The following is a 21432-nucleotide window of genomic DNA, read 5'->3' on the forward strand; positions in this document are numbered from 1 at the left end:
CTTCAGTATCTTTAGCTTTTTACTTATTAGGACAGATTAGTGACTTCCAAAATCCTTATCTGTAGAGCTAGGAACCTGAAGTCCCTTCATGGCTTTTGCAATAATGTTCCTCTGTCTGAGATCTCTCATCTTCCAATAGTGCCTGGGGAACTCCACACCTTTCTGCCATGGCTTGAAGCTTATTTTCTCTGTGATTTACCTTAACTATTGATTACTATTGATAACTATTGATTATTGACTGAATCTGTTACCATCCCTACCCCACCAGGAAGCTTAGATTCCCTTTACTCTGATCTAACCTTTTCTGTTATCTATAACACTTATCACCTTCCAACCTATAATATGTCTAAATTGATTTTTAAATTTATTATTATCTTCCCTCATTAAAGTGAAAGTTCTATATATGCATGGTATTTTAGTAAACTGATACATCTCAACCACTCTTTGGGCATAGTGTATGCTTGATATTTATTCAATGGTCAGATGTTGTGATTTTCAAGTATGAGAAAAAAGTCTGACTCATGTGATGGGTGGATAATCTCACTATTATTTGGTCATTATGCAATCTTAAGCTATTTTTTTGGTGATTTGCATTCTTGATGTTTCAGAGTCTAGTATAAATGAGTGCTAGTCTTTCTGTCTTCAGATAATTGGAAGGTCTTAGAACACTTTAATTCCATTCAACTTACTCTTGATTTGAATGTTTGTTGTTATCATTTATATAAGTTTTCTATGAAAGATATTATTATAAGTTTCTATTAGTTACCATCTCTGTAGTTACTCACATCTCTATTTTTCCATTGAATTACATGTCTCTCCATAACTGTGAGATTCCATAAGATGTAATACTCCTGACTAATGAGCTGATTTGTATTATCTTTACTCAGGAAATTTTTTCTCTGAAAAAATTCTCTTAGATTTTGCTTGTTTGGATATGCATCTATTTCACCCTCATACATAGTATTACTTGGTGCAGAATTCTCAGTTAGATGCTACTTTTTTCAGAACTTTAAAGTTATTCTATTTTCCTCTATTTCTTTTATTTGTGTAAATAACTTGGGTATTAGTCTCATTGCTCCTTTGAAATCATCTTTCCTTTTTTTTTAGAATGAATTTTCGATCTTCTTTTTCCTTTAGTTCTCGAAAGTTTGAATACAATGTTCCTAGGTGTACTTTTCTATTTAGGTGTATGAAACTTAATATTTTGCTTATTGTGGAATTATCTAAACTACATGTAGATTAGAACTTCTGTGGAATTTAGTCTTTAGAGCTGTCTTCTGGGGCATCACCTGACATGAATGATTCCAAAGGTAAAAATATAGCATATTTCACTGATAACCAGAAATATTTGATCCCAAGAGTATGTTACTTCTATAAAAGAGTGCCTGCAGGTGATCTCTCAGAATCTTTTCCCCAACTGAGAAACTTCCCCATTCTGAACAAAACTGGACCAAGATATTTCCAAGTTGTGTGTAATTAGTTTTTTTTTTTCCTTTTTATTTATTTTTTTTTCAGCGTAACAGTATTTATTCTTTTTGCACAACACCCAGTGCTCCATGCAAAACGTGCCCTCCCCATCACCCACCACCTGTTCCCCCAACCTCCCACCCCTGACCCTTCAAAACCCTCAGGTTGTTTTTCAGAGTCCATAGTCTCTTATGGTTCGCCTCCCCTCCCCAATGTCCATAGCCCGCTCCCCCTCTCCCAATCCCACCTCCCCCCAGCAACCCACAGTTTGTTTTGTGAGATTAAGAGTCATTTATGGTTTGTCTCCCTCCCAATCCCATCTTGTTTCATTTATTCTTCTCCTATCCCCCTACCCCCCCATGTTGCTTCTCCATGTCCTCATATCAGGGAGATCATATGATAGTTGTCTTTCTCCGATTGACTTATTTCACTAAGCATGATACTCTCTAGTTCCATCCACGTCGTCGCAAATGGCAAGATTTCATTTCTTTTGATGGCTGCATAGTATTCCATTGTGTATATATACCACATCTTCTTGATCCATTCATCTGTTGATGGACATCTAGGTTCTTTCCATAGTCTGGCTATTGTAGACATTGCTGCTATAAACATTCGGGTACACGTGCCCCTTCGGATCACTATGTTTGTATCTTTAGGGTAAATACCCAGTAGTGCAATTGCTGGGTCATAGGGTAGTTCTATTTTCAACATTTTGAGGAACCTCCATGCTGTTTTCCAGAGTGGTTGGACCAGCTTTCATTCCCACCAACAGTGGAGGAGGGTTCCCCTTTCTCCACATCCTCGCCAGCATCTGTCATTTCCTGACTTGTTAATTTTAGCCATTCTGACTGGTGTGAGGTGATATCTCATTGTGGTTTTGATTTGTATTTCCCTGATGCCGAGTGACGTGGAGCACTTTTTCATGTGTCTGTTGGCCATCTGGATGTCTTCTTTGCAGAAATGTCTGTTCATGTCCTCTGCCCATTTCTTGATTGGATTGTTTGTTCTTTGGGTGTTGAGTTTGCTAAGTTCCTTATAGATTTTGGATACTAGCCCTTTATCTGATATGTCGTTTGCAAATATCTTCTCCCATTCTGTCAGCTGTCTTTTGGTTTTGTTAACTGTTTCCTTTGCTGTGCAAAAGCTTTTGATCTTGATGAAATCCCAATAGTTCATTTTCGCCCTTGCTTCCCTTGCCTTTGCCGTTGTTCCTAGGAAGATGTTGCTGCGGCTGAGGTCGAAGAGGTTGCTGCCTGCATTCTCCTCAAGGATTTTGATGGATTCCTTTCTCACATTGAGGTCCTTCATCCATTTGGAGTCTATTTTCGTGTGTGGTGTAAGGAAGTGGTCCAATTTCATTTTTCTGCATGTGGCTGTCCAATTTTCCCAGCACCATTTATTGAAGAGGCTGTCTTTTTTCCATTGGACATTCTTTCCTGCTTTGTCGAAGATTAGTTGACCATAGAGTTGAGGGTCGATTTCTGGGCTCTCTATTCTGTTCCACTGGTCTATGTGTCTGTTTTTGTGCCAGTACCATGCTGTCTTGATGATGACAGCTTTGTAATAGAGCTTGAAGTCCGGAATTGTGATGCCACCAACTTTGACTTTGTTCTTCAATATTCCTTTGGCTATTCGAGGTCTTTTCTGGTTCCATATAAATTTTAGGATTATTTGTTCCATTTCTTTGAAAAAAATGGATGGTATTTTGATAGGGATTGCATTAAATGTGTAGATTGCTACTAGCATAGACATTTTCACAATATTTATTCTTCCAATCCAGGAGCATGGAACATTTTTCCATTTTTTTGTGTCTTCCTCAATTTCTTTCATGAGTACTTTATAATTTTCTGTGTATAGATTCTTAGTCTCTTTGGTTAGGTTTATTCCTAGGTATCTTATAGTTTTGGGTACAATTGTGAATGGGATTGACTCCTTAATTTCTCTTTCTTCAGTCTTGTTGTTGGTGTACAGAAATGCAACTGATTTCTGTGCATTGATTTTATATCCTGACACTTTACTGAATTCCTGGACAAGTTCTAGCAGTTTTGGAGTGGAGTCTTTTGGGTTTTCCACATATAGTATCATATCATCTGCGAAGAGTGATAGTTTGACTTCTTCTTTACCAATTTGGATGCCTTTAATTTCTTTTTGTTGTCTGATTGCTGAGGCTAGGACTTCTAATACTATGTTGAATAGCAGTGGTGATAATGGACATCCCTGCCGTGTTCCTGACCTTAATGGAAAAGCTTTCAGTTTTTCTCCATTGAGAATGATATTTGCGGTGGGTTTTTCATAGATGGCTTTGATAATATTGAGGTATGTGCCCTCTATCCCTACACTTTGAAGAGTTTTGATCAGGAAGGGATGCTGTACTTTGTCAAATGCTTTTTCAGCATCTATTGAGAGTATCATATGGTTCTTGTTCTTTCTTTTATTAATGTGTTCTATCACATTGATTGATTTGCGGATGTTGAACCAACCCTGCAGCCCTGGAATAAATCCCACTTGATCGTGGTGAATAATCCTTTTAATGTACTGTTGAATCCTATTGGCTAGTATTTTGGCGAGAATTTTTGTGTCTGTGTTCATCAAGGATATTGGTCTGTAGTTCTCTTTTTTGGTGGGATCCTTGTCTGGTTTTGGGATCAAGGTGATGCTGGCCTCATAGAATGAGTTTGGAAGTTTTCCTTCCATTTCTATTTTTTGGAACAGTTTCAGGAGAATAGGAATGAGTTCTTCTTTAAATGTTTGGTAGAATTCCCCTGGGAAGCCGTCTGGCCCTGGGCTTTTGTTTGTTTGGAGATTTTTGATGACTGTTTCAATCTCCTTACTTACAGCTTTGATTTTTCCACATTTATGTCCAATCTCCTAAAACAACTTGTATCAACTTTCAGGGATAGTTTTTTAATCGTGAGTTTCTGTCTCTTAGTATCCAGGGTTTCTTGTTCAATAGAATGCTGTTTCATTTTTCAAAGATGATCTCCCGATGACCAGATTTGCTCTTCAGAATCCTCCCTTAAGATAAAATCCAATTGTGAGGTAATACTGGTTCAAAATCTAATGTTTATGTCACTTTAGTTTCTTCGTCATGGATGCAGATGCTTGAGGTTCAGGATTCTTCAGGGATTAGGTGCCATGTGACTCAAAACTTTCAAGCAAAATATTTCTGATGTTAATCTTCAGAATTTTGTATAATAAACTTCTATTTCTTGAATTACTACCTTAAAACCTGTTGTATGAAAGATGTTAGTATTAGTAATTAGTTAATATTAGACTTTTCCTACAATTATATTTCTTATTTTCCTTCTATAGCCTGATTTTGATAGATTATATTACTATCTTTAACATTCCCAATGGTAGATTTTCTATGTCTTAAGATATTTCTGCATATAAAATATAGCATTTATTACATTTAATCTGTATTTAATAACTCTCTACATTGAAAGAAGGAGATTGGTGGGCTCAGAGAAACTGTAAAACTGTCTTCTTTCATTTCAAGTGTGTTTTGATTATATTTTTATCTTACTATTAGCCATATCAATATAATTATTGATTATATTTATATTTTATATTACCATTTCCTATAATACTCAGTTTTCCAGTCCTGGCTCCATCTATAATACTGTTCACTGTAATGAGTGTACAGTGGAATAAAATTGTGGAGTGTTTTGAGAACAGCTTGAAAATTGTCCTCTTTAAGTAAGAAGAAGAAAAAAAGTCTAGATAATTTTTATGAGAATTTTATAGTTTTTCCCTTAAGACATATTGTGTACTTTAATTCCACAGATACAGATTTTCTTGTTTTAGAAAGTTTTTTTTTTTTTACATATGACGTCTATCTTCTTCAGAGATACCAATTATTTGTATGTTAGATCTTCCTTTCTGCCTTATCATTTTTATCTCTAAACATTTTGAAGTTGCAGCTTATTTTTGTCTTTTTAAAGACTTTATTTATTAGAAAGAGAAAGAGAGCAGATCAGTGGAGTGGGGAGGGGTAGAGGGAGAAGTAGACTCCCTGCTGAGTGTGGAGCCCACTTGGGACTTGATATCAGCCCCTGAGATCATGACCTGAGGCAAAGTCAGATGCTTAATGGACTGAGCCACCCAGGAGCCCTGCAGCTGGTTTTAAACTTTACTTTTTAAATTTTCTTAAGACTTCCAGGGTTATTTTAGTCGTGTCTATATTGTCTATTGCCTTCTTGTTTGTTTGTTTCATGTCCTGACAATTCTCATAAAATTTTTTTTCCTTGGCTTAGCCAGCTTACTCCACATTATCTAATATAATTTTGTTATTTCATTTTTCAACCTTGCTTTTCCATCAAAATGATGTTTTTATTTAAAAAATGTAATAAAAGAGAACTTTCCTATAATTTTCTGTTAATAAAATGATTTTTAAATTATTTTCCATATTACCTCTTCTTTTTCAGAGCTGAAGTGTCTTTTTCATTTTATTTAAAATCTGTGTTTGTTGGTTGTTTTTTTTTTAATTTTTAGTTTGTTTTGAGAATAACAGGTAGACTTACTTTTACTTGCTATCAGATCAAAAGTATATAACATAATTTAAGTTGCTAAATATAAACAATCATGAATTATTGATTCGGAGCTTTTATTTTCCACTAATTCAACAGTTAGGCAAAATCAGTTATTGACAACCTACTGAGATAGATAATTAACTGGGATTAAAAATAAGCTCCAGTGAAATGTTATAGGGGTTGAATAGAAAAAGATATCAGGTCTTCCCATCAGATAAACAATAAGGTTTCAGAGAAGGTGGGGATTACAATACCTTGATCTGTTTCATCAGACTCTGCACTGGCTTCTTTCTTGAGTGTAAACTTTCCGTCTCAAACATCTTCTTTGCTTCTGCTGATCTCATTAACACTGCCCTGGAATACCTTTCCTTCAACTTCAGATATCTAAATTTTATTTATCTTTCTAGAGTAATTCCTTCCTTGAGTATTTTCTCCTCTATTACATTTTTACAGTGACCTGTCCTTTCTTTGGAGTCCATAGACTGTGTTTTATTTTGCCTAGAGATAAAAACAAAAACAAAAAACCCTTCTGTTTTATTTCAATGTCTAGGTATAATGTCCTTAACTATGCTATAAATCCCTAATAATACTACATAACATTAATGAGCACTGTTTCTGTGCTGGACACTTATTAACCAGTTTTTTTTTTTAATTTCTTTTCAGCGTAACAGTGTTCATTGTTTTTGCATCACACCCAGTGCTCCATGCAATACGTGCCTCCCTATTACCCAACACCTGGTTCCCCAACCTTCCATCCCCCGCCCCTTCAAAACCCTCAGGTTGTTTTTCAGAGTCCATAGTCTCTCATGGTTCACCTCCCCTTCCAATTTCCCTCAACCCCCTCTCCTCTCCATCTCCCCATGTCCTCCATGTTCTTTGTTATGCTCCACAAATAAGTGAAACCATATGATACTTGACTCTCCCTGCTTGACTTATTTCACTCAGCATAATCTCTTCCAGTCCTGTCCATGTTGCTACAAAAGTTGGGTATTCATCCTTTCTGATGGAGGCATAATACTCCATTGTGTATATGGACCACATATTCCTTATCCATTCGTCTGTTGAAGGGCATCATGGTTCTTTCCACAGTTTGGTGACTGTGACCGTTGCTGCTATAAACATTGGGGTACAGATGGTGCTTCTTTTCACTACATCTGTATCTTTGGGGTAAATACCCAGCAGTGCAATTGCAGGGTCATAGGGAAGCTCTATTTTTAATTTCTTGAGGAATCTCCACACTGTTCTCCAAAGATATGTCTCCAAAGGCAAAGGAAACAAAAGCAAAAATCAACTTTTGGGATTTCATCAAGATCAAAAGCTTCTGCACAGCAAAGGAAACAGTCAACAAAACAAAGAGGCAACCCACGGAATGGGAGAAGATATTTGCAAATGACAGTACAGACAAAAGGTTGATATCCAGGATCTATAAAGAACTCCTCAAACTCAACACACACAAAACTGATAATCATATCAAAAAAATGGGCAGAAGATATCAACAGACACTTCTCCAATGAAGACATACAAATGGCTATCAGACACATGAAAAAATGTTCATCATCACTAGCCATCAGGGAGATTCAAATCAAAACCACATTGAGATATCACCTTACACCAGTTAAAATGGCCAAAATTAGCAAGATAGGAAACAACATGTGTTGGAGAGGATGTGGAGAAAGGGCAACCCTCTTACACTGTTGATGGGAATGCAAGTTGGTGCAGCCACTTTGGAGAACAATGTGGAGATTCCTCAAGAAATTAAATATCGAGCTTCCCTATGACCCTGCAATTGCACTTATTAACCAGTTTAAGTTTATCACTTCATTAAGTCCTTACAAGATCTCTGTGAACTAGACACTGCTGCCTTCTTTAGTTTAGGGATTAAGAGGATGAGGCACAGAGAGACCTAAAAAGTGTACACAAGCTGTAAAGCAGTGGAATTGAGATTAACAGCAGGGGATGTGTCTCCAGAATGCAGGCAGTGAACTACTTCCTCCAAACTGGTCCTGGGTGCTCAATGCATCATGCCCCCCTGATAGAAAAGAGGGCTCTTTTTGGCATGAAGGATGCCAAAGTAGGGGGACAATCCCTTTTGTTTTCTTAGGAATCCTCTCTATGAGAAATGACACCATTATGAAATAATACTGGGTGCAAGTGCCACTGAGATTATGTTAATTTTGTCCCTTTAGGTGTAAACACTTGAGGTTTTAGTTCTTTGGGGACCTGCCACCAAACTACTGAAATCTCCTGAGAACTATTGGAAACTCCTTATTCTGTGCATATTAATGTGCATATTAATGTGCAGGTCAATTAGGATCTCTTCACTTGCAGGCTCTTCAAGATGGAGATCTGTTTTCTTCACCATGTGTTTAGAAAGTCATGCCTCTTGGAAGAGGTTACCACCGTGAAAGACGTTGAGCATTCCTTTCTTCTAGAAAATGGTTGTTTCCTTTAAAGCACTTAAGGGAGCTACATGAAGGATATCCTTAAAGAAGTGAGTATGTTGCATTTTGGAAAATAAGAAATTTTTGTGAAATTTAGTGGAGAAACATCAGGATGAGTTTAAATGACAGGAAAATAACCTTCCTAGCTCAGGCTTTCTAAATAGAGCAGACTGGCATTTTGTTCACATTCTCAGGAGACTAAACAACTGGTTTGTGTCACTTTCTTTATAAAACTGAATTTCCTGTTTAGTTTTGCATAATATAGAGATTCTGCAATGTCTATGAAGATTTCTAAAGCCACAGAATGTAGGTATGAAAGGGAGTAGAGATTATCCTCCTTGTCTCAAAATGGCTTATATTTAAATAATAGAAGAGAAGAGAAGAGAAAAAAGAAAGAAAGAAGGACAGAAGGAAGGAAGAAAGATGGGATCAAAACTAGGAGCAGCCTGTCTATTCTACCCTCTAAATCCCCACATACCTCTATTAGTGTATTTGGACTGGAATTAACATTTATGCCATGGCTGATGCTCTTATCATAAGCCTAGAATTGTCTTTGTGACTCATGAAATCATACTTTATAGTGTATTGAGCAAATAATTATGATAATGATAAAAGAATCAAGTTGAATGGATACAGCCACTATTTATATCCTATCTCAAGCTTCACATGTAATTATTGTACAATATGAGTCGTATTTTGCTTTTATTTTATTTAGAGGACAATAGTTGAAGTGATAGTAAATGTTACTTAAAACCAATTTTTCGTTTTTTAAAAAGATTTATTTATTTATTTATTTGACAGAGAGAGAGAGAGAGAGACCGCTAGAGGAGTGAGAGAGGGAGAAGCAGGCTTCCTGCTGAGCAGGGAGCCTGATGCAGGACTCAGTCTCAGGACCCTGGGATCATGGCCTGAGCCAAAGGCAGATGCATAATGACTGAGCCTCAAACCAGACTTTTCATACAAATTTTCCTACATAGTGATTGTCTCTTTGGAAACCATTTGATTTCTTCTTCCTGAACTCATGAGACAAAAAGTAGTATTTTCTTCATGGTGCTCCTTGCACAAATCATTCCCCATTTGATATTTTACTCATTACTATAATTGACATTGTCTGACAGATGTCAGGATAAGTGTCTTAAAAGAAGTTTATATAATGTATAGGGAATCACATAAAATAAAAATATGCTATTTTGGTGCAAACAGATGCTTAATTTTCTGTACAACTGTCATGGCATTTCCATTTTGCTGTCCAAAATTTGGCAGATCTCTTGTTCTTATACACAAGACCTCTCCATTCCTTCTATGGTATCATATTCTTTTATATAAGTAACTGCTTTACTAATTGTGTACATTATCCTTTCCACATCCTGTTATCAACGCAAATAGAGAGTAGACTGATAAACACATGTATGAATTGTGTCTTAATAATGTTAAAGAATGGTACTGATCCTTCAGTGAGAACAGGAACTCCCTTGTTTAGTCTTTCCCACATGTCTGATGTAAGGATCTGAATATCACCTTGGTGAGATTTTATAGTACTTCCAGTAAAAGTATTCTTTAGTGAGTTTTATTATCCCATAACATAGTAAAATGAAATGTGGAGACTAATTCCCATTTCAAATACACCTTGAGGGAGGTTTCGAGAATGTCGTTGGACTCCTCTTTTTCTGGGAGAGAGTACTGAATCCAAAGAGATCGGGGGTGAATTGTCCAAGTTTACACCGTGTCTATGCATAACTCCTAGTCCTAGTACATGGACATCCTGTCTTCCAGTTCAACAATAATTCAATAATTGCCTGTTAGAGACCTGTGTAGGATAATCTGTCATTTGTATAAAACATCATTTCTAAGTGCTAGCGATTGCTTTTTTTTAAATTATAAAAATTGTTTTTCCTTCTTGTAACAGATTACAACTGACCAATGGAAGATAAAAATCAGACAGAAGTGACTGAATTTCTTTTCTTGGGCCTCACAGATCACCTCCAGGATCAGATTGTCCTCTTTGTCATGCTTCTCTTTGTCTATGTTGTCACCCTGGGGGGTAACGTAGGGATGATCATTCTCATATGGACTGATCCAAGACTCCACACTCCTATGTACTTTTTTCTCAGCCACTTGTCCTTTGTAGATATTTGTTCTTCATCTTCCATTGCCCCCAAGATGCTGTGTGATATCTTTGCGGAGAAAAAAGTCATCTCTTTTGTGGGTTGTGCTGCACAGTTGTGGTTCTTTGGTTTCTTTGTGGCAAGTGAATGTTTCCTCCTGGCTTCCATGGCATATGACCGGTACATGGCCATCTGTAAGCCCTTGCTGTACACACTCATCATGTCCCAGAGGGTCTGTGTGCAGCTGGTGGTAGGACCTTACACCATGGCTCTTATAAGCATGATGACACATACAATTCTCACTTTTCGCTTACCCTTCTGTGGTCCAAATATCATCAATCACTTCTTCTGTGACATTTCTCCACTGCTGTCTCTAGCATGTGCAGACACATGGATCAATAAATTAGTGCTGTTCATCTTGGCTGGAGCAATTGGTGTGCTCAGTGGGCTGATTATCACGGTCTCCTATGTTTGCATCCTGGTTGCCATCTTGAAGATCCAGACTGCTGATGGGAGGCAGAAAGCTTTCTCCACTTGCTCTTCTCACCTGACTGTCGTCTCCATCTTCTATGGGACTCTTTTCTTTATCTATGTTCGGCCTGGCTCAACTTCCTCCCTGGATATCAATAAAGTGATTTCTCTGTTTTATACTGTGGTAATCCCCATGTTGAACCCCCTCATCTATAGTCTGAGGAACAAGGAGGTGAAAAATGCATTCAGGAGGAAGTTGGAAAGGAAACATTCTCTAATGGTCTTGGTAAAATAGAACTCTGTTGTGTTGTACCGTAGATGTTGGTACAGACTGTACGGGAAAGCAATCGCTGAAGTGGAAGTCAGAAACTGCATGTGAGTCCATGCTCTGCCAGCTCATAGATGATTTGAAAAGTGGAGTAGTTCTTAAATATTTTTCTGCAGTATCTTATTGTCTGTGACATGATGAGTGTTTCAAAACAATATAGAGATGGATTGAGAACATAAATGTGAAAATATACTGGAAGAAAACTTAGATGAATATTTGTGAAGTCACGGGCATTTGAATACTATTTAATCCAGACAAGAAAACCAAAAGTTGTAATTGAGAGGTCAAGGTAGCACAAACAATATTACCAGGGAAATAATAAAACAAGAGAAAAATATTTGTACACATGTGCCAAACAATGGGATAATACCCCCAATATGCAAAGAGCAGTCTAAAATTCAGAATGAAAAAGAAAAACAATAGGGTACTTGGGTGGTTCAGTCAGTTAAGTGTCTGCCTTTGGCTTGGGTCATGGTTCCAGGGTCCTGGGATCAAGCCCCCCATTGGGCTCCCTGCTCAGTGGGGAACCTGCTTCTCCCTTTCCTCTCCTTTTGTAGCTCCCCTTGCTTGTGCTCTCTTTCTCAAATAAATAAATGAAATCTTAAAAAAAAAAACAAAGACAACAAATAAGTGAGCCAACAAGTGAATAGGCAAATCACAAAATAGGAATACAAATTGCCAGACATGTAAAGAAAACATGCTGAATGTCATTACTGGTCAAGTAAATGAAAAGATATTAAAATGTCAATGTAGTGTCTTTCAATATAGATGCAATATTGTTAGTTTTCCATGTTGATGAAGGTCCTATTTGGCCATGTATCATCTTATTTCCTGCTGATAGTGTGAATAATCGATTTCCACAAAGAATTTGGCAGTTTCCTTATAACATGATAAATTAATATGGTATTTGACCTAAAAATCCCTCCTTTAGAAATCTAGTTGACAGAAACATACATGCCAATGAATAAGATCACACATATTTTAGCATCATGTATGGCAAGGAAGAATAAAAGAAAATATGGGACTATCCAACACTAGAATAAACGCACATTTTTTTCTCCTATGAAAGGTATAGTAAATGAAATGACTGGATTACATAATCATGGACTGACCTGGAGAAAATTGTTTGCAGTTACTATTAGGTAAAACACAACAAAACAAACCAAGTTGAAGATGAGTGTGCTGCTATGATCATTAAGAAAATGGCAAAACCTAGGTAATGAATAAAAGGTGTAAATGAACATAGAGAGAACTTATAAAGGATGCATAGCAAGCTGTTGACATTATCACTTCAAGGTGAGTTGCATAGACGTAGGAAAGCAGAGGTTGTATTCAAACACATTTGAACTAGAGCCTCTGATGTTAGTTGGGATCCATGTGGATGGCCCATGTTCATCATGTGATAGATGCTGCTTTGCTCATCTCACTTTATTTATTGGAGAATCTGATGGAACCCAGGGCATTAGGGCAGGCCTGGATACATGCTCACATGGTGCCTCTTGTGCAAGTGTTCCCTCTTTATTAGGTTCCACAAATAGACCAGGAGTTCTTTTTCAAAAGCCATAACATTTACTTTTCAGTGTTCCAAGATTTATTGCTTATGCACCACACCCATTGCTCCATGCAATATGTGCCCTCCTTAATACCCACCACCAGGCTCCCCCGACCCTCCCCCACCCCCCAAAAACCCTCAGTTTGTTTTTCAAAGTGCACAGTCTCTCATGGTTCATCTCCCCCTCTAATTCCCCCAAATCACTTCTTCTCTCCTCCCAATGTCTTCTGTGTTATTTGCTAATAACACAAGTAAATGAAACTTACTCCAAAGTAAGTGAAATTACATGATAATTGATTCTCTCTGCTTGACTTATTGCACTCAGCATAATCTCCTCCAGTCCCATCCATGTTGATACAAAAGTTGGGTCTTCATCCTTTCTGATGGAGGCATAATACTCCATTGTATATATGGACCATATCGTCTTTATCCATTTGTCTGTTGAAGGGCATCTTGGCTCTTTCCACTGTTTGGCGATAACATTCTTGGGGCAAAGTCAGATGCTTAATGGACTGAGTCACCCAGTAGCCCTGCAGCTAGTTTTAAACTTTACTTTTTAAATTTTCTCAAGTTTTCCAGGGTTATTTTAGTAGTGTCTATATTGTCTCTTGCCTTATTGTTTGTTTGTTTCATGTCCTCAAAATTCTCATACAATTTTCTTCCCTCGGCTCAGCCAACTTACTTCACATTATCTAATATAATTTTGTTATTTCATTTTTCAACCTTGTTCTTTATCAATTTGATGTTTTATTTAAAAAATGTAACAAAAGAGGGCGTCTGGGTGGCTCAGTAGGTTAAACCCTCTGCCTTCCGCTCAGGTCATGATCCCGGAGTCCTGGGATCGAACCCCTCCTCTCTCTCTGCCTGTCTCTCTGCCTACTTGTGATCTCTGTCTGTCAAAAAAATAAATAAAATCTTTAAAAAAAAGTAACAAAAGAGAAATTTCCTATAATTTTCTGTTAATAAAATTATTTTTTAGGGGTGCCTGGGTGGCTCAGTGGGTTAAAGCCTCTGCCTTCAGCTTAAGTCATGATCCCAGGGTCCTGGGATCCAGCCCCACACTGGGCTCTCTGCTCAGCAGGGAGCCTGCTCCCCCCAACTCCGCTTCTCTGCCTACTTGTGACCTCTGTCTGTCAAATAAATTTTAAAAATCTAAAAAAAATTCTTTAAAGAAATAAAAAATTAAAAAAATGATTTTTAAATTATTTTCTATATTACCTTTTCCTTTTCAGAGCTGATGAAGTGTCTTTTTCATTTTACTTAACATCTGTGTTTGTTGGTTGTTTTTTATTGTTTTTAGTTTGTTTTGAGAGTAACAGTTAAACTTACTTTTACTTGCCATCAGATCAAAAGTATATAACATAATTTAAATTGCTAAATATAAACCATTATGAATTATTGGTTTGGAACACTTATTTTCCACTAATTCAACAGTTAGGTAAAATCAGTTATTGACAACCTACTGAGATAGATAATTAACTGGGATTAAAAATAAGCTCCAGTGAAATGTTATAGGGGTTAAATAGAAAAAGATATCAGGTCTTCCCATTGGATAAACAATAAGGTTTCAGAGAAGGTGGGGATTGCAATACTTTAATCTGTTTCATCAGACTCTACACTGGCTTCTTTCTTGAATGTAAACCTTCCATCTCAAACATCTTCCTTGTTTCTGCTCGTGCTGATCTCATTAGCACTGCCCTGGAATACCTTCCCTTTAACTTCAGTCTACCTAAATTTTATCTTTCTAGACTAATTGCTTCCTCTATTCCATTTGAGTATTTTCTCCTCTATTCCATTTTTATAGTGATCTGTCCTTTCTTTGGAGTCCACAGATTGTGTTTTATTTTGCCTAGAGAAAAAAACAAAAACAAAAAAACAAACAAAAAAACACTTCTGTTTTATTTCAGTGTCTAGGTATAAGGTCACTAACTATGCTATAAATCCCTAATAATAATACATAACATTAATGAGCACTGTTTCTGTGCTGGACACTCATTAAGTAGTTTAAATTTATCACTTCGTTAAGTTCTTCCAAGATCTTTGCAAACTAGACATCGTTATCTTCTTTAGTTTAAAAATTGAGAGAATCAGGCACAGAGAGACTTAAAAATATGCTTAAAGTGACACAAGCAGTAAAGCAGTGGAATTGAGATTAACGCCAGGGGATGTGTCTCCAGAGTCCAGGCAGCAAACTGCTTCCTCCAAACTGGTCCTGGGTGCTCAGTGCATCACACCCTACTGATAGCAAAGAGAGCTCCTTTTGGCATGAAGGATGCCAAAGCAGGGGGACAATCCCTTTTGTTTTCTTAGGAATCCTCTCTTTGAGAAATGACACAGTTATAAAATAATACTTAGTGCAAGTGCTACTAAGATTATGTTAATTTTGTCCCTTTAGGTGTAAACGCTTGAGATTTTAGTTCTTTGGGGACCTGGCTCTAAACTGTTGAAAACTCCTGGGAAAGCGTCCCTTATTCTGTGCAATATGTGTATTAATGTGCAGGTCAATTAGGATCTCTTCACTTGCAGGCTCTTTAAGATGGAGATCTGTTTTCTTCACCATGTGTTTAGAAAGTCATGCCTCTTGGAAGAGGTTACCACCATGAAGGAAGCTGAGTATTCCTTTCTTCTAGAAAATGGTTGTTTCCTTTGAAGCAGTTAAAGGAGCTAGATGAAGGATATCCTTAAAGAAGTAAGTACTGTGCATTTTGGAAAACATCAATTTTTGAAATTTGGTGGAAAACATCAGGATGACCTTAAATGAAATGAAAATAACCTTCCTAGCTCAGGCTTTCTGACTTCAGCATTCTGTTCATATCTTTCTGAGACAAAACAACTGGTTTGTTGTGACTTTTTAAAACTGAATTTCCTATTTGTTTCTTTACAATATCGAGATGTGACAATGTCCATGAGGATTTCTAAGATTACAGAATGTAAGTGTGAAAGAGGTTTGGGATCATCTTCCCTGTTTTTTAGAGACTCAAAATAACTTATTAAAATAAATACATAGGAAATGAGGGAAAGAAGGAAGGAAGAAAGAAAGAAGGGAGAAGGAAGGAAGGAAGGAAAAACGAATCAAAATTAGGAGTAGTGTGAGTGTACCATCCTGACACCCCCACACCTATATTTCCATATTCAATTGGCACAAAGAAAACATTTCTGCTCTGGGTCATACTCCTAACAACCTCAGAATTACCTTTTTGACTGTTGAAAAGACATTTATATAGCATTAAGCAAATAATCATGATAATGATAATGTTCTCATAAATTGAATAGATACAGTCACTACTAATATCATACATCAAGTTCCACATATAATTATAATTTCGGAGTAGCATACTGGTCTTATTTTTTTTTTTTTTGAAGAGGACACTAACTGAAGTGATAATACATGTTATTTAAAACCAGATTTTTTTTCATATAAGTTATCCTACATTGTGATCTCTCCTAAGAATTTTGAACAACTTGATTTTTCTCCCTTTGCTAATGAGTCAGAAACCAACATTTTCTTGAGGGTATTTCTTGCATAAAGTATGATATATTTGATATGTTACAGACATAATTACTATTACAGTTTTAACAAAAATATTGTGATTACTTGACAGAATTCAAGATAAGTTACTCAAAAAAAGTTTATAAAATATATAGGAAATCACATAAAACAATTCTATGTTATTTAGGTGCAACAGAGGCTTAATTTTCTATATAATTTCCAGGACAAGTTGTTGTCCAACATTTGCTAGATCACTAGATCTCAGAGGCAAGACCTCTCTATTTCTTCCATGACACCATATTCCTGTATATGAATCAAATCTTTGTCAATTGTGTGTATTACCCTTTCAACATCTTGCTATATGTGGGAGTAGGGAATAGACTGATAAGCACATCTATGAATTGTGTCTTAATAATATTAGAATGGTACTGATCCTTCAGTGAGAACAGGAACTCCCTTGCTTAGTCTTTCCCAAATGTCTGATGTAAGGATCTGAATATCACATTGGTGAGATTTTATAGTACTTCCAGTAAAGGTATTATTAAGTGACTTTTATTATCCTATAACACAAAAACATGAAACGTGGAGACTAATTCCCATTTCAAATACACCTTGAGGGAGGTTTCGACAATGTCGTTGGACTCCTCTTTTTCTGGGAGAGAGTACTGAATCCAAAGAGATCGGGGGTGAATTGTCCAAGTTTACACCGTGTCTATGCACAACTCCTAGACCTAGTACATGGACATCCTGTCTTCCAGTTCAACAATAATTCAATAATTGCCTGTTAGAGACCTGTGTAGGATAATCTGTCATTTGTATAAAACATTATTTCTAAGTGCTAGCGATTGCTTTTTTTTTAATTATAAAAATTGTTTTTCCTTCTTGTAACAGATTACAACTGACCAATGGAAGATAAGAATCAGACAGAAGTGACTGAATTTCTTTTCTTGGGCCTCACAGATCACCTCCAGCATCAGACTGTCCTCTTTGTCATGCTTCTCTTTGTTTATGTTGTCACCCTGGGGGGTAACATAGGGATGATCATTCTCATATGGACTGATCCAAGACTCCACACTCCTATGTACTTTTTTCTCAGCCACTTGTCCTTTGTAGATATTTGTTCTTCGTCTTCCATTACCCCCAAGATGCTGTGTGACATCTTTGTGGAGAAAAAAGACATCTCTTTTGCGGGTTGTGCCGCACAGATGTGGTTCTCTGGTTTCTTTGTGGCAAGTGAATGTTTCCTCCTGGCTTCCATGGCATATGACCGGTACATGGCCGTCTGTAAGCTCTTGCTGTACACGCTAATCATGTCCCAGAAGGTCTGTGTGCAGCTGGTGGTAGGACCTTACACCATGGCTCTTATAAGCACAATGACCCATACAGTTCTCACTTTTCGCTTACCCTTCTGTGGTCCAAATAGCATCAATCACTTCTTCTGTGACATTTCTCCACTGCTGTCTCTAGCATGTGCAGACACATGGATCAATAAATTAGTGCTGTTCATCTTGGCTGGAGCTATAGTCATACTCAGTGGCCTGATCATCATGGTCTCCTATGTTTGCATCCTGGTAGCCATCTTGAAGATCGAGACTGCTGATGGGAGGCAGAAAGCTTTCTCCACTTGCTCTTCTCACCTGATTGTTGTCTCCATCTTCTATGGGACTCTTTTCTTTATCTATGTTCGGCCTGGCTCAACTTCCTCCCTGGATATCAATAAAGTGATTTCTCTGTTTTATACTGTGGTAATTCCCATGTTGAACCCCCTCATTTATAGTCTGAGGAACAAGGAGGTGAAAAATGCATTCAGGAGGAAGTTGGAAAGGAAGCATTCTCTAATGGTCTTGGTAAAATAGAACTCTGTTGTGTTGTACCGTAGATGTTGGTACAGACTGTACGGGAAAGCAATCGCTGAAGTGGAAGTCAGAAACTGCATGTGAGTCTATGCTCTGCCAGCTCATAGATGATTTGAAAATGGAGTAATTCTTAAATGTTTTTCTATCCCTTCTTGTTTGTGACACGATGAGAGTTTCATAATAATATAGAGATTTATTGAGAATATAAATGTGAAAATATACTGGAAGAAAACTTAGTTGACTGTGCAATCATGGATGTTTGAATACTATTTAATCCAAGCAAGAAAACCAAAACTTGTAATCAAAATTTCAGGGTACCACAAATAATATTACAAGGAAAATAATAAAACAAGAGAAAACGTTAGTGCATGTGTTCTAAACAATGAGATTGTATCTCTGATAATGAAAGAACAGTCTAAAATTCAAAGAAAAATGTAATAGATAAAAGGGCAAACAAATGAACAAGCAATTCACAGAAATGGGTATCCACATAACAAGATTGTGTGAGAAAAAAAAGTTCACTATCATGACGTCAGGGAAATGAAAGGAAATTAAAGGCCAATGCAGTGCCTTTCAATATAGATAGAATATTTTTAGTTTCCTGTGAAGATGAAGTTCCTATATGGCCATGTCCACTCTTAATTCCTGCTAATAGTGTGAATACTCCATTCCACAAAGAACCTGGTAGTTCCCATATAAAGTGGTAAATTTTTATGGCATCTGACCTAGAATTCCCTCCTTTAGAAATCTCTGGCTGACAGAAATATAAATGCCAATGAATAAGATTACACATATTTCAACACTTTGTATGGTAAGTAAAGTAAAAGAAATGGTCTGTATATCCACCATGATAAGAAAAGTCAATTTTGTGTGTGTGCATGTGAAATGCACAGCAAATGAAAGGACTAGGTAATTGCGGACTGACCAGGAGATTGTATGCAGTCACTGTTAGGTGAAAAAAAAAAAATCAAGTGGAAGACCAAAGTGTAGCTCTGATCATTAAGAACAAGGGCCAAGGCCATATAATAAAATGTGCATGTGCATGCAGGTGCAAGTGAGCATTGGGAGGGCCTTATAAAGAATGCACAACAAGTTTAGATGGTGATTACTTCAACAGGAGTGACATTGAGGTGGGAAAGGAGAGGTTTTATTCATGCACATTTGAGTCGTTGCTTGATCGCCCCTCTGCTTTTACTTGGGATCCATTTAGATGGAGCTCCATTTATATCTTATGGTTTTTGCTTTGCCCATTTTACTTAACTTATTGGAGGCTCTGATTAGACCCAGTGCATTAGGGCAGGACTGGATATGTGCTCATGTGGTGCTTCCTGGGCCAGAGTTTCTTCTTTATTAGGCCCCACAAACAGACTAGGACCTCTTTCTCAAAAAAACGTAACCTTCTTTGTTATGGATGGTATAGAATATCTCCTGAAGCTCAGGACCTGAATTTTTCCCCTACTAAAGCTGGTAATAAGCTTCATGTTGCTTCTTTCCCCAGGACCACAGCTTTCCTTATAGATCCTGCTCCATCATGTGGTCCAAGTGGAAGGGCTGCTTGTACTCTGCGTGGACCTGCTGGGGAGACTCTCCTGTTGTGCATCCCACTTAATGCCTGTGGGCCTTCTGTGCCATATGGTCTCTGGGCTGGAGAACTATTCCTAGCTATGGAATATGTTGCCTCCAAAACTCACAGAGGCCCACTAGGACTCTTACTCTTTCTTCATGAATTTTACTTTGGATGGGGTATTGTCACATGCCCTTGGTGGGTAGACCTGTAAAAACTCACCCAATATTTTGAGTTTCCAAGTCTTAATAGGTATTTTTGTGTTTGTATTGTGTCTCTCACCCTATGGAGCACGGGTGTTTCACCAAGGTGTCCAACATTCCGGCAACTGCTTGTGTGAACTGCTCTATCAGTATGACGTTATCAAGGTAGCAGACAATACTGTTGTATCCACTAAGTGTAGTGAGTAGGAGGTCAAATATCGTGGGGGAACATATACCAGCAGACTATACTGAGGAGGGCAGGAGTGTTAACATAACCTTGAGAAAAATTGAAAATGAATATTGTTGCTCATCTCATGTGAATGTAAACTGTTTCTGATACTCCATCCTAATCAGAATAGAAAAGGATACATTTCTCAAATCACTGACTGCATACCATGTATGGGAGACCTTGTAAATGATCATATGTAAAGCACAGAGCTGTTGTTGGACCACTACTTGGTTGAACTTTAAGCAGTCTACAGTCATTCTCTAAGAGCCATTTGATTTCTAGGAACTTAAATGTGTAACAATTTCTCATACCACTGGGTTCCCACCAGCTGGAGTGGCTCTTAAAACATTTCTTTAAATGATTTTATTTATTTATTTACTTATTTATTTGAGAGCGAGAGTCGGGGGAGGGACAGAGGGGGAGAAGAAGAGAATCTTAAGCAGACTCCCTGCTGAGTGTAGAACCCCATGTGGGGCCCCATCTCAAGACCCTGAGATCATGACCTGAGCTCAAATCAAGAGTGGCAGGCTTAATGGACTGAGCCACCCAGGTGCCCCGAAGTCCCTCTTACAAGTGCTTTTCTTTATTGTTTCAGTCATCTGATACCTTCTTTGATTGATTTTTGATAGCACAATCACCATGTATATTTACTTATAAGTCCTTTCAAGTATCCTTACATCTCTGAGCCTTTGGGCCCCTTCAGCACTCTAGCATGGCAATAATGGTATCTCTACCTCCCTTACTGTAGGCTGTCAGTTTTGCCAAGGTTATTGGAGTCATCCCAATAATGCATTAGGATCTGCTTCTGGTGTCTTGCCTAAAAGGTAATTTTTGCACCGGAGTTCTATATCAGTAAATTCTTCCTTATTCAGCTTTATATTCCTCCCATCTTATGCACATTATCTTCAAGGTGTATACTACACATTTTCCAGTTCTGACAGTACTTATCAGCTAAGTCCTATAACTATTTTGGTGACTAACAGGCCAATTGTCCTTAGTCATCAAATCATACCACTCGGAACCTTGTCCCTGGCTTAGGTCTAAAATCTAAGAGTGGAAGGTGGACAAGATCTTGAGAAAAGCACTTAGTATCTTATGCTGTGTCTCACTGAAGTGAGGCCTCTTAAAGTTTTCTGGCAAAGAAAGGCTGGTTTCTTCCAGCAAGGGGGAGAGGACCACTTCTGTATGGTCAGA

At 37.5% G+C, this 21432-nt stretch overlaps 2 protein-coding genes across 2 annotated transcripts; both read left to right on the top strand.

The window, feature by feature from the left end:
- The first annotated feature begins 10360 nt into the window (after window positions 1-10360).
- Window positions 10361-11311, top strand: LOC123949493 (olfactory receptor 5G3-like). Its single transcript, XM_046016998.1, has one exon. The coding sequence runs from the start codon at window positions 10361-10363 to the stop codon at window positions 11309-11311; it is 951 nt and encodes a 316-aa protein (XP_045872954.1).
- A 5980-nt stretch (window positions 11312-17291) lies between these two features.
- LOC123949515 (olfactory receptor 5G3-like) lies at window positions 17292-18242 on the top strand. Its single transcript, XM_046017030.1, has one exon. The coding sequence runs from the start codon at window positions 17292-17294 to the stop codon at window positions 18240-18242; it is 951 nt and encodes a 316-aa protein (XP_045872986.1).
- The last annotated feature ends 3190 nt before the right edge of the window (window positions 18243-21432 follow it).

Source organism: Meles meles, chromosome 8 (genome assembly GCF_922984935.1).
Source record: "Meles meles chromosome 8, mMelMel3.1 paternal haplotype, whole genome shotgun sequence".
Lineage (NCBI taxonomy): Eukaryota > Metazoa > Chordata > Mammalia > Carnivora > Mustelidae > Meles > Meles meles.